This window comes from Uloborus diversus, chromosome 4, assembly GCF_026930045.1.
Source record: "Uloborus diversus isolate 005 chromosome 4, Udiv.v.3.1, whole genome shotgun sequence".
Lineage (NCBI taxonomy): Eukaryota > Metazoa > Arthropoda > Arachnida > Araneae > Uloboridae > Uloborus > Uloborus diversus.
This window is the reverse complement of record NC_072734.1, coordinates 134,747,435-134,761,875: the sequence shown is the minus strand read 5'-3', so window position 1 is coordinate 134,761,875 and position 14,441 is coordinate 134,747,435. Positions and strand designations below refer to the sequence as shown.

General features: G+C 31.4%; 1 protein-coding gene across 2 annotated transcripts in view; it reads right to left on the bottom strand.

The window, feature by feature from the left end:
* Positions 1–14,441, bottom strand: part of LOC129220238 (pre-piRNA 3'-exonuclease trimmer-like) — a 90,025-nt gene that overhangs the window by 45,395 nt on the left and 30,189 nt on the right. For both annotated transcript variants that reach the window (XM_054854603.1, XM_054854605.1), the window contains 7 exons: positions 11,322–11,398; positions 10,712–10,782; positions 9,487–9,547; positions 8,406–8,475; positions 7,600–7,685; positions 3,162–3,226; positions 1,500–1,564 (listed from right to left, as the gene is read on the bottom strand). In XM_054854603.1, coding sequence (XP_054710578.1) covers positions 1,500–1,564; positions 3,162–3,226; positions 7,600–7,685; positions 8,406–8,475; positions 9,487–9,547; positions 10,712–10,782; positions 11,322–11,398 — 495 coding nt within the window. The remainder of the gene's footprint in view (positions 1–1,499; positions 1,565–3,161; positions 3,227–7,599; positions 7,686–8,405; positions 8,476–9,486; positions 9,548–10,711; positions 10,783–11,321; positions 11,399–14,441) is intronic.

Sequence of the window (14,441 nt, the reverse complement as noted above, 5' to 3'; positions counted from 1 at the left end):
TTCTTTATTTGAAAGTTTTCGGCAAGGACATTTCATTCCCATATTTTATATTTTCATTTGAGCAATTTCTTGCTAAATTTTGAAGAGTTCAAAAAAACTTAACATTACTGCCTACAGAGAAGTTTAAGGCAAATATAAATCCTGAACTTAATGGCAGGTTTGCTTGAAACAAACTTCATTGGAAAAAGCTCTTGACAAAGAACATGTTCATAAAATAATCTTCAAAATAAAGTTTAAAAAATAAAAAAATCAACATAACTCCTACAGAAAAATTTAAGGCAAATTTGCACTCACACCAAAAAAGCGGATTTACTTCCATTAAACTTAGTTGAAAAAATGTCTTGCCAAAGAATGTGTTCAAAATGAAAAATTCAAAAAAATGTAACATTAAGGCCTGAGGAGAAATTTAAAGCAAATACAGATCCTGAACCTAAAGACGAATTTGCTTGAAACAAGCTTTGTTGGAACAGGATTTTGACAAAGAACATGTTCAAAACGAAGTTTTAAAAAAAATAATATAAATGCCAACAAGTAAATTTAAGGCAAATATAGATCCATAACTTAAAGGTGGATTTGCTTCAAACAAACTTCATTGGAAAAAGCTCTTGATGAAGCACACGTTCAAAATCAACTTAAAATTAACATTTAGGGGAGAATTTATTTATTTTTTAGCAATGAAAAATGAAAGGAAATTTCAGGAACTTTAATTCCCTGAAGGAAAGAACAAGAGCTGCAGATGATTTTATATTTAGTACAAATAGTTTATTTAGGGGCACTTTTATGAATATCATTTATTTTTCAAAATTTTTCACTTCTCTAGTTTAAAGGCTTAAAAAAAAAGAAAAAGAAATCTGAGGTGATGAATTTTTTTATCCCAAAGAAAGAGCTCCTATTGATTCTACCTTTGATAAAAAAAAAATCATTTATTTTAAGCTTTTTATTTCCTTTTTTTTTTTCAAATTTTTTTTTTCATTTTGGAATGAAAAAAAAAGTTAAGTTTAAGAAGTTTATTTAATAAAAATCTGATAAATTATTTGCCTTTGTATTTACATATTTAGATTCAAAATTATATGTCGGGTGAAACATCTTTTTTGTTTTTGTTTTTGTTTTTGTTATTTGATTCTTCAATTTGCCTTGTAATAAATAGTTTGATTTAGTGTCCCCAATAGAAAATCTATTAATGATTGAAATTTACTGAAAAATAAACTCTAACAATTTAAGAAATTGATGCAACATATTCTATTTTTTTTTCTTTTTTCTTTTTTGCATAAGAGATGCATATTTTGTTGAAAAGCAATTGAAGAATTAAAAAGACATTTTTGACATAATTAACAACTTCAGCTAATTGAGAAAATATTGATCTTATGCTAGAAGATTGATTTCGGTATACGGGAAAGTAGGGTTGTTTAGTTCTACATTGAATTTTTTGTAATAAGGAAAATGAAAGTTTTCAATTCACCATTAGAAATTTTAAGACCAAAAAGCATGAGCAAACTTACGATATTTCTCCCCATTGCAATGCTGGAAATCGGGAGAATATAATGTTGCAAGAGCTTTGGGAAGTCTGAAACAATAATGTTTATTTTTAATTTATTAGAAAAAAATATTTATTTAACTTCATAAAACAAAAGAGATCGAACAGAGCCTTAAATTAATACCACACTAGAAAAGTGTTACTTGAGTATCAAATTAAACAAAAAATATACAAAAATATCATAGACAAAGATTTTCCCCTCTCAAAAACTGCAGAATAAAAAAAAGAAAGAAAATAAAAGAAAACTCATAGCAAAGCAAGCAGACTTCCGGAAAAAGTTTATCTCGCTTTTTCTCTATCTCAGGTAACTTGAGTTTGATTTAAAGTAAACTATGTTGTAGCTATTAAACCATGTTGGGGAAGGAGGCCTTGGTGGCCTAGTAATAAGACATTGGACTCGTAACTGGAAGGATTCCAGCCAAGGCATGAACAGAAACTTTGAGGCCGGTCACAAATTACTTTTACAGGTCCCCCCCCTCTATATTGTTTACCCTTACATCCCTATATATATTTCACCCCTCATTTTAAAAATCTCGGGCCCCTTCAGTTTCAGGCCTGGGCCAACAGGTGTCCCTTCTAGCCTCCCCCCTCCTTCCATGCACGTCCTTGGTCCCAGGTGAGCCAATCAAAGGTTCTCCAAATTTTGTTAATGGTGACTGGGGCATGCTAAATATATCGTGGTCGCAAAGTCCTCTAGTACAACTACAGCCCCTCAGAAGAGTTTACCTTTCTTGAAAGACATACTTTGTTATTCTTTTGTAGGAAAAAGTTTATACGAGTGCATAAAAAAGGCTAATTACTATATTTGAAAAAACGAAAAAATCACGATGCAGTGAAGCCGCGAAAGTCGAAGCGCGAAGTAGTGAGGGACGACTGTAGTGGTAAGAATGGGGGACAATGGAGTGTGATATGATGTTAAACCATGTTGATGTGATACCTGGCAATTTAAAATGGGATGTGCAGGGCCGGATTTGGAAGTGTGGCGGCCCCGGGGCAACGAAGCAGTGGAGGCCCCTAATTAGAGTTCGAAAAGATCATATTTTCGAAAATATCCGATACTTTGATATATATCCGAATATTATGATATATATATGTATATATCTGATATTTTCGACCCGTGAAAGTTAGGATATTTTGTAAAAATTTTATTGTGGGGGGCCTCTTTGTTGTGGAGGCCCCGGGGCAGTAGCCCCGCCTGCCCTCCCCTAAATCCGGCCCTGGGGATGTGCACCGATTAAGAAAGAATCCATATATCCAAACTTTTCTACACTTTGCTGTGTTTCTTAATTTCAAGCCTTAGGATTAACAATATGCATAGACACCTGACGCAAGAATTTTATTAAATTACCAACAACCATCTATGAAGAGACGTTTTAGTTATGTATTGGATTTGATGGAGGTTTAAAAGAGAAATTAGTGCAAATTGCTAAGTAAACATTAAAGGTTCTTTCTAGTAAAGCAACATAAAAGTGATTTAAATGATGAACTTAAATTTTGGTGCAAAAAATGCAGTTGTTTAACTTAATTCACCAATAATAAATGGCCTGCCAAACGGTGATAGCCATATGGTAGTCCTAAGTTGTCAAACTAAAAAGTAGAGAATGGTGGTAAAAAGTTCTTTATTTACCTCTGAAACATTTCTTGCAATTCAAAAAGACCACATTGCTTTGGAATGTCCTTCAGTTTATAATGCTGGAATTCAAAATAAAGCATTGAATATCATATAAAGGAGCATCATACACAAGTATTACATGAGGCAGTGAGAAGCAAAGGGATGTCAGAGCAAAAATTAAAAATTTGGAGACAACCAGAACAAATGGTAGGTGAACTTCTCTTCTGTCTTGGGGAGACAGAAGAGATGGTACTAGTGACCCTGGTAGGTGCTGCTGTACAGCATGATCAAAAAAAGGCTTTCAGAGAAAGTCTACCTAAGATTGGACTTTCAAACGCGTTTTACTTGAAACGTTAAAACGTCCACTTGCATTTGCTTCTCACTGTCTCATTAGTATGTATTTGTTTCAAAATACACTGCAAAACTTATACAATTCTAACATACTCTGAATACACATACAATGACTTTTATACACTCAAAATACATTAGAAGTGGTGGCTAACATCATTTCGGAACATAAAATGTTGAATACATAAAAAAATCGGAAAATATTGCTCTATGATCCTCCAACATACAAATCAATACAGTCAATTCCTGCTAATTTATGAATCACTAACAGATAATTCTTACAGAGCTATAGGGGAGACTGGCGATACTTGATCCCCACTTTAGTTATCAATTTTTTTCTCTGCTGCAAATTATCAGTGTTTTTTTTTTTTTTAAAGTACGTACGTGAACAAAGGTAATTTTTTCCTCTATCTGACAGCATTTTTTTTAGTTGAAAGGAAACAGATAGTTTTGGTTAAATAATTTTTTTTTCAATAATTTCATAAAGGGATCATGTATCCCCACATCAAGGGATACATGATCCCTTCATGAGGGATACCTGATCCCACTGAGAACATACATAAACTTTTCATTAGATTGGCAATTTATTCATGGAATTTAGTTTTCTACATAATGTTTCTAAAAAAAATACACAATTTCTAATTTTCTTTATTAGATTATAATAATGTAAATACAAAATAACATAGTTTCAAATTTCACTAGACATTTGTAAAAAAAAAAATGTACACAACTTTCATGAACTTATGATGATTTTGATCAGTTACTTATTATCCAATACAGTTGTGAACAAAATACTATATTTTATAAATAAAACTAACAATTTTTTTAAAGTAGCGTAAGGAAGCTAAAATTACAACAAATAAAAAAATATAGGATGACAAGCACGAAAATCATTTTATTTGCTTCTTGTCTTGCAATAAGAAAATTAAAAGTTTCATCATTTAAATTAATTTTTAAAAAGAGGGAAGAAAAATGTAAGTATCAGTGTACTCATAAAAAAGAAAGTCTAGCTTATATGTTTTCAAAACCTGAAAAGTCAAATGCAAACAATTCGATTGTTGTATTTCTTTAAGTTTCGCTCAACCCAACTGGATGTGTGCAGCTTAATTTTTCAGGAGAAATAGATTGATTAAACATATTACCTTTTTGCCTCAAAAAAAAGTTATTTTGATCTCTAGAAATCCAACTTTGCATTCTATCCGCTAATAGGTCAACATAATGGGCAACTCTCTTTTTTTTTTGTAAATCTAACTATAGTAAAATAATTTATTTTTACTTTCAAACAAAGATTTGACATCTATTTCAACTTGTTCAAGCTCATTTGTCTGATCAGAGCATAATTTATCAGTAGAGTTAGTTTATGTTTAGATGTTTGAGATGTTATGTGGGTAACCAGTGCAAACTGATATTTCAATTGTTTAGCACATTTACAGTAGTGATTGTTTAAATCTATCACTCAAACTATGATAAATTTTATTATGTTAACAAGGTTTTGAATGTTTAAAGTTAATTTCAACTAAGTAAACAACATTTATGTTGTTTCCATTGTGTTTATATTGTCATATGGATACTTGATCCCTGGGATCATGTATCCCTCTAAACAAAGGGACCAAGTATCCCTAATATGCAATTTTTACAAACATACTTGTATCATTAACAATCAGTGGCAATTTACTAAAAATATGTCTCAATTATTAAAGACTTTATACTTTAACATTACACTTCGGAATTTTTTTTAAGTTGTATTTAACAGATAATGTAAACTTTGGAATGCTTTCCTAAAAAAATTTTTCGATTGTCACATTCAGACGATCATTTCCTAAGGTGAAACAAAATGGCTGAAAAAAAACAAAATGTTGCCAGTTTTTATGCACAAGTATAACTTGAATATAATTGTGAGGTTTCAAACCTCTACTGAATGACTTTGGTACATTTTTGGCTATGGGATCATGCATCCCTAGGGATCAAGTATCCCTAGTCTCCCTTATTACTAATTAGCTGTGCCACATGCCATAGAATGCATATCACAATGCATCTAAGGTTCAAGAACACATAAATGTTGTTCATTAAACAGCTTAATTTAGGACTTCAGAGAGAAAAACATTGTGCTGCTTAGTTCACTAAATAAAATTAAATTTCAATTGTTTTCTCTATTTGAACTAACTATAACAAAGACATTTGCTGTGTACAAAATAGCTCAAAGCAATAAAAGCTCAAAAAATAAAAAGCTAGTCATATATCTTTACTGGTGACATTTACTTCATTTAACCTATTTTTTTCTCAATTGCTAAGTGTACAGTTAGAGTTAAAATATCTAAAGCAAAGTTTTAAACCTTCAAAGTAAACTATAATCATTAAAATTTTACCATCTTTACTAACAACGTCTGATTACATAAGTTTATTTATATTGAAAACTAGTGATACCCGCACGGCTTTGCCCGTAATAGAAAAATCAAAAGGTCTTTCGGTTCGCCTGTATATTTACAAATATTGTGTGGTGAATTTTCTCGCCAGTTGGCTTGTACCCATCTTACGGTTCCACGTTATGATAATTTCGTATCTCGCCAATTGGCTTGTGCCCATGTTACGGTTCCACGTTATGATAATTTCATAATTTACTCGTTCATCTTTTGATATTTTTTTTCTTAAAATTGGAATAGAAAAAGAATCACATCGAATTTTCGAAAAATCACTTCGAGGTGCACACCCCCATGCTACATACTAACTTTGTGCCAAATTTCATGAAAATGGGCCGAACGGTTTAGGCGCTATGCGCGTCACAAACATCCTACAGACATCCAGACATCCTCCGGACAGAGAGACTTTCAGCTTTATTATTAGTAACTAGTGGCACCCGCACGGCTTCGCCCGTAATAGAAAAATTAAAGGTCTTTTGGTTCGCTTGTATATTTACAAATAATGTATGGTGAATTTTCTCGCCAGTTGGCTTGTACCCATCTTACGGTTCCACGTTATGATAATTTCGTATCTCGCCAATTGGCTTGTGCCCATGTTACAGTTCCACGTTATGATGATTTCGTAATTTATGATAGTTTTTTTCTTAAAATTGGAATAAAAAAAGAACCACATCGAATTTTCGAAAAATCGCTTCGAGGTGCACACCCCCATGCTACATACTAACTTTGTGCCAAATTTCACGAAAATCGGCCGAACGGTTTAGGCGCTATGCGCGTCACAGACATCCTACAGATATCCTACAGACATCCTACAGACATCCAGACATCTAGACATCCTCCGGACAGAGAGACTTTCTGCTTTATTATTAGTAAGGAAGATAATGCAGTAAAAAAAATTGTTTAAAGATCAGTAGGAAAAGTTGTATCATAAAATCTGAAAATGCATAATTTAAAAATGATTTTTGTTGACAAGAACTTTTTTTTTCATTTTTTACTTCCTTTTACAAAAAAAGGAAGTATTGTATCCGCGAAAAAAATTTCACTCAAAAATCGTCCTTAATTTCCATTTTGCTCACCCCGAATTAATGTTGAGTTTTTTTTTTTTTTTTTGCGACTCGACTACACGTGGATAAATGCCTAAGAACGTATAGACACGTGAAATAACCATTTTGACGAATTCTGAGTTAATTACAATGAGTTTTCTTGCATCGTCTGTATGTACGTATGTATGTATGTGCATATGTGTGTATGTGCGTATGTATGTCGCATAACTCAAGAACGGAATGTCCCAGAAAGTTGAAATTTGGTACATAGACTCCTATTGGGGTCTAGTTGTGCACCTCCTCTTATGGTTGCATTTGGGTGTTTCTAAAGGGGTCTTTTGCCCCTTTTTGGAGGGAAATTATTGTTAATTTCAATGTAAACTCAAGTGATGTTATAATTTGGCAGACACTTGCCAATATATTGCCAGTCTTTTGTCGCCAACTTGGCGACAAATTTGACTTTTTTTTTTAATCTGGTTTCAATTTGTCCACTGTTGGTGATATTTAGAGAGTAAACTATTGAATCTCATTAAAACTGCCAATAATGAGAAAATGACATTAAATTGGAGTAAAAAGAAGTAATGTGATGCACATATCAGCTCGTTTTGAATTCCTATTTAGTAGTAGAAACTTTTAGATGCTAACCTTCTTCACATGCCTCCATATATGCCTTGTGTCATATAATACAGGAAATAAAGAGTGCAGTTCTTTTTTAAACTCTTTATAAGTATCTAGAACAAAAGAAACAGAACACATTATCATTAAATGAACTGAAAATACACAATCACACAAAACAAAACTGATATAAAAAAGCATTATTTTGTGCATGTTAAAAGTGAATTGCGCATAACTGATTATTAATTGTTAAAGAAAATTTCGAATTAACTCTTTATTTTTGAAAAAAAAAGTGAAATTAAAACTTTTTTTAACATTAATGAAATAATAACAAATACGGAAATTCAAGGGAATGTCCTTAAGAACCAAAACGTTCTTTAGTTCACAACCAAAAACTCTTAGTATATCTTATGAAAATGCTTGCATAATATTTCAAGACTTAAGTTATGACATCCAATCAATATATTCAGATTGATTCTATTATGAGAGCAAGTTCTATTATGGAAAGTAGTTCTAACGAGAAAAAAATGCCATTAAGATTTCTCTCCCTTTTGTTTATTCAAAATTGTTTCAGAGGACAAAATCTAGGAAAATTGAACAAACAACATTTGTCTACCAACCATTTAAGTAACATAATTTTTATTCAAATTTAACCAGAAAAAAAAAACTACATGGGTTCATACTACACATCTTAGAAAAGAAATATTCACAACACTACAAAAACTGTAGTTAAAAGCATAAACTGCAAAAATGCAGTTTATGCTTTTAACTTTAATATGAACATGTACTTCATACATTTTTTTAGCTTCAGAAACTGTATAATCATATAAACTCACCAGGCAGGGGATTATGAAAGCTATTCATGAACAATAACAAATCCATAAGAACATTGTGGCCAACCATTGGCTGTAAAAGAAACATTTTGAAAAAATTGTTATAAACTTTACACATAACATTGCTTATATCATTAAGCACATCAAACAAAATGCTTCATAATATTCATAAAAACAACATAGCAAACTTCTAGCTAATAAAAAACGCTTTGAAAAAATTACAGTATGGCTCTGATAACAAGATGCTTGACCTTGAGAAAGTTTAGTTCTACCAAGGGAAAAATGTGAGGAATTTTTATAGTGGCACTAGATCAATAGCCATCACAGTACACTATTGGCAAAGCAAGTCTACTTTTATCAAACCAGTTTTAACAAAAGAAATCATTTAATCCTCCTTTCTTAGACATTCAAGTTTTCAAGAGTCAAACTATAGTAAGACATAACAATATGTTGATTTCATTTAGTACACCAAACAAAGAATTGTTCACAAAACTATTAAAATTTTGAATACATTTTGATACACATAAATATTATGCAAAAAGTCAAGATTTTGTTACGCTATTCTTGGTAAAAAGGATCAAGTTTCAAAAATTATTCCCAAAGTGTATGCAACTGTACCTTGGGAAAAACTGATTTAAAAAATGATGTTACAGCAAACTTATGAACAATTACACAGAATAAAGTACATTGAAAATTTAATGGAAATGTAAGAACATAATTGGCATTTTTTAAGAATATTTTCAGTGGTATATACAGAATGGCCAAAATAGAGAAAAACTTGGAAAATAAAAGATTTTGTATTTTTTGGCCGCTGTTATTTTGTCCACCTTATTTATTTTTTTTTTAATTTGAAAACATAGCCACATAATTAATTTTTTAATTAAAATTAATTTTAAAAAATCCAAAATAAAAATAATAATAATTTTACTTTTATTTATTTTTAAAGCTGAAAATAAAATGCACATCCATTTTGTGTTTGAATTTGCTAACTTAAAATGAAAGATAATCAGACAATGAGTTCAACTTAAAAATGAAAGAATAATAAATAACAAACTATTTTTAATAACTAAATTAACATACACACCTTTTTTGCCTTTTTAAGTATCCTAAACACTTTTGTAAATCCCAAAAAGTAATTCAAGAGCCTGAGAAGAGAAAATAAAAAAGAAAAGCAATACAATAACAAGAATGACACAGTAAAAAAACATTATCTAAACTTGATTTCATGCACCCATGCAGAACACATTAATTAACAGACAAACTGCTACTCGATTCAATGCTCACCCATTAGAAGGAAATTAATTTGCATCAGGGCTTAATTTCTGACAAAAGATGGGCAGAAGCCTTAGTTTTTCAGAGCTTATTTACACATGTAAATATAGTTGTCCAAAAGTGAAACCCCTCCCCCTACTTTTGAAATTACATTAATTTTGGTTGAATGTTTGTTTTGCATGAATACCTTGAAGCCTAAGAGTCATAAACATTGGAAAAACACCATCTATGTCATAACACAGCTGAATTCCACACTATGTTCTCATATGTAACTCTCATGTGGAGTTCAGTGACACAGCCATGGGAAAAATTTGGGGGTCTAAGAGGCCTCCCAGAACTCTTAGTTTTAACATATATTGCCAATCCTAATAAGCTAGTTCATATGCACATAAGGGTGGTTATGATGAAAACAACAAACCCAGAAGGTAATTTCTGACAGCTCTACTGGCGACGGAGTTTCAGGAATTCAGAGATGTTTTGCAGCAAAACATCTGCGGGAATATGGTACAGAATTCAGGTATGTTGCGTTACAGATGCGGTTCTACCAATGTTTACGACTTTTCTTTAAAGTAATTTTGTACAACAAACAATCATTCATAACTAACATAAGCTTGAAAGTAAAGGGGGAGGCAGTAGGCAGGGATGCCTCAAGTGCAAATTTTTGGTTACGGCGGAAACTCTCAATTTGCCGAATGCAACTCCAAGTTTTGCCGAATGATAAAATATGAATAAGCAACCTTCAGTACATCTAATGAAAAGAGACATTGGGCAGTATTGTAATTAGGATGCCAATTTACAAATCCTCAGACAAAATTTGCAAAAAGGGGATTTATGGGAGGTCACAGAAGTCACGTTCCCTCTTCTCTAAATAAGGATTAAAATAAATTAACATTTACTCATAAAAGCTTCAGAACTGCCAGTTAACCCTATCGGATTAGCTTTCTATTTGGCTCCTGCACAAAGTATTTCCTACATTGCTAATTCTCATTCATACAGTAATGGATTAATACATACAATAGTCTTAATTAAAAACTCACAGTTCTTCTTCACTTTGAAGTTGACTTTCAAATTCTTTTCTCTGTTCTGGAGAAACTTTTTTTACTATTATCTAAAACGATAAAATTTCATCTTTACAAAAATCACTAAACCTGATAATGCACGCCTAAAATAAATATCAAATTAAAACAAACACACAGCATAATATTAAGCAATTATAAAGATCTACAAACCTAAGCAATTAAAATAATATAGTTATAATTTGAGTTTGTGGATGAGTGTAACTAATAATTTGAAGCCATTGTATTTCACTTCAAGAAACATAAACATTTTAAAAAGGAAGAACACCAAAAGGAATATCAATCTATTCAAGGTCTAGCAACATAACAATTCAAGGGCATTATTCATTTCAATACTTTCTTTTATCTGGATATTATATGCTACACATTAAATGTCGAAGAAACTGTAATAAATTAAAATGAAAAATAATCAGCCCTTATTGTACAAAAAAGTGCACAAAAACCAAAACCGATTTTTTTTTTTTTATATATATAAAACAAGAGTAAATATAAAGTTACTGTTGGTATAATAAACAAAATAAGTTTTTGTCAAAGATTTTGAATTCATTATTTTCTTTGTATGAAGACTTACTTTATTATTTTCAGCATATGCCCACAGAGAAGGATACTTGTACCTTAACTCATTCAATTGGAAATACACAGGACATACTGTAAATTAAAAGAAACACATTAAATTTTTAAAAAAACCCTCATAAAAACATGAACTATAGAAACATAAAAAATAACAAAAAAAAGTAATTAATTTTGGCAGCAACATACGGAGCACACTATACGTAACAAAAGCTAAAACGTTACTGTTAGTGTAGTATTACTACAATGGTTTTATAATTTATTTTAATTCATTTATTAAATTAAAACTTTCACATAAAAGGGTTTTGAAAATATTTGCAAATTAATGATACATTAATAAGCTTTGTGAGCCAATATAAAAAGATCATCATATTTTAAATTTTAAACAGAAAAAGAAATGCATTCATTTTTGTATTAAGATGAGTTTCATTAACAGTCATTTCTTAAAAAAAATTAATTACATCAAAGATTTCAATAAGGCTTGTCTCAAAAAGTTTTGAAGTTTTAAAAAGCAATTTTTATTTGTATAGTTTATTAAATCATAAATTGCTCTTGCATGGATGAAAATATTGGACCTTGAATAAGTAATTTATCTTATTACTGTAAGCAAGAACTTGGGTTATTGAGAATGGCAACGATGGGGATTGGAATTACGATTTTTGTAAGACGTTGGATGTTTTTCGGAATTATCGGGTTTGAAAAAGAGATTTACGTTTGATGATTAAGTGATGTAACGTTTTTGATGTTTACGTTGTTATTGAATAAAAGCTCTTAAGTTTTACACTTCAGAAATGGGATTCGAACCCACGCCTACATTCGTGGACCAGAATCAACGAAAACGCTATCTGATGTTCAAAGGTGTATAAATTGGACCCAAGAAAATCGACAAGTAAACCACCCTTTGAACTGTTATACGGTTTTAAACCAGTGAAGCTTGGAGGTTTTCCAAAAGATTTGTTGCCTGATTCCGATGAATACTCACGACATGAATCACTCCGAGAAGAAGCCCGGGAAAACATTTTGAAAGCTCAGAAGAAAATGAAACATGGTTTTGACAAACGTCATTGCGAAGCTTATAAGTATTCAGTTGGCGATGTGGTTGTGATAAAACGAGCGCCAGAATGTACTGGAAGTAGCACTAAAACTCAAGTCAAGTACCGAGGTCCTTTTGCAATAATTAAAGTCCTACCATCAGATGTGTATCAAGTTGCGGACTTCCGAACACAAGGGCAAGGGCACAAAAGGCGGCCACATACGACTACTGCACACGCTTCACAAATCAAACTATTTCACATTGTGAACAAAGAAGATAGCACACTAGACAATGAGACGTGCAGCTATTCAGATGATGAATTACAAGCTAGCGAACCGTTACCGTCGAGCGAACTCATCTCCCCGTTTCCCGAGACTGATGAGATTACACAGCATATGAACGACGAAGTATATACATTCCGTAAGCAAAGAGCCAAGAAGTTGCCTATTCACTTGCAAGACTATATACTCTAGGTTGTGGACGACTAGATTGTAGGATGGCTGGTTGTAAGCAAGAACTTGGGTTATTGAGAATGGCAACGATGGGGATTGGAATTACGATTTTTGTAAGACGTTGGATGTTTCTCGGAATTATCGGGTTTGAAAAAGAGATTTACGTTTGATGATTAAGTGATGTAACGTTTTTGATGTTTACGTTGTTATTGAATAAAAGCTCTTAAGTTTTACATTACTATTTTGCTAGAAAATCTTTATGAGTAAAATCACATCGAAATTTTAAGAAGTAAGATGCAACATTTTACACAATTGGTTTGAAAACAGCAAAAATTCTTATGAAACAGTAGCAAAACTATTTTTTACAATTGCTGGGCCACAGTATTTTAGTACGTACTGAAGAGAAGAATGAACATCCAGAGCATGAAAAAAGCATTTCCATTGAAAAATGTGGCATCAAATTTCTTGCCTGGCCTTGAATTTGTCAATGTGGCGTTAGAAGTTCACTTTTCTTCCATGAAGGCACAATGAATTCCACTGGGTACATCAATGAGTACCTGCAGAAACATCTCTTGCCATCTCTAGAAAAGCACAAAGGATTTGTACTCTTCTGGCTTGATTTAGTCACTTCACATTGCTCATAAATGGCAAGAGATTGGTTGTCTCCAGCTGAATCCTGAAAAGCTAACCCAATTCCAACAATATTACTGAACTATGCCTAGTAAATGTTGTAGGGTTCTTGCTAAAGAGATATTTCGAAAAGATGAGAATTTGCTGAAAATTTCAAAGCTTTCAAGAAATCATGTTTGTAAGGGAGCAAAAAAGTTTCAAAACAACTTCAGAATTTTATGTGCACTATCAAGCAATAAGTGCAAATATTTTCTCAAAAAATGTTTGATAAAATCACAACTTTTGTTCTTATAAAATAAGTATTTAACCAGGGTTGGCAAGGTTTTGCGCATTGTGGTAAACACCATGGTGAATACCGGGGGTTTTATCGTCATGTTCAAAACCCTTGTGTTCAAAAGTTACCAAAACTACATTTTTAGAGAAACTATTTTGTGAGAAAATATAAAAACAAGTCAAAGTTATGTTTGATAGTGAATATTTATTCAATGGTGAACATTCAAGTATAAATATAGATGTACTTATTTATACAGCTGATTCTAATTTAGCTACATAGAAATTGAATTTTTTATTAAAAACTTCTATTTGTAAGCATGAGTTTTCTTCTTTTTTTTCATAATGTAACCATTTTTAGACATTTATGCATATGTGCAAATGAAAGTGTTCAAAATACAGTGCAATAATTGACTTAAATGCAATAAATGACAATATTTGAAATGAAGAAAAAATTATATACTATTTGAGAATCTTTTACAGCTTTGAGAAGATTCTCTTCTCATGACCATGGCGCCATTTTATGATCTAAAACTAAATTACCACCAAACTACTTTAGGAAAATGTTGATAATTTGTTTTTAAAAATTTTCAAGCTAATCTTTGTTTATTTACATAATGTTTTGTTAATTACAGAATGTATTATATTTAAAAAAATGAATTAAAAGAAAAAATTGCACAAGTTTTTAAATACATGTGCATATGTTTAATCATAAATTTATTGTTCTTTAACCTAT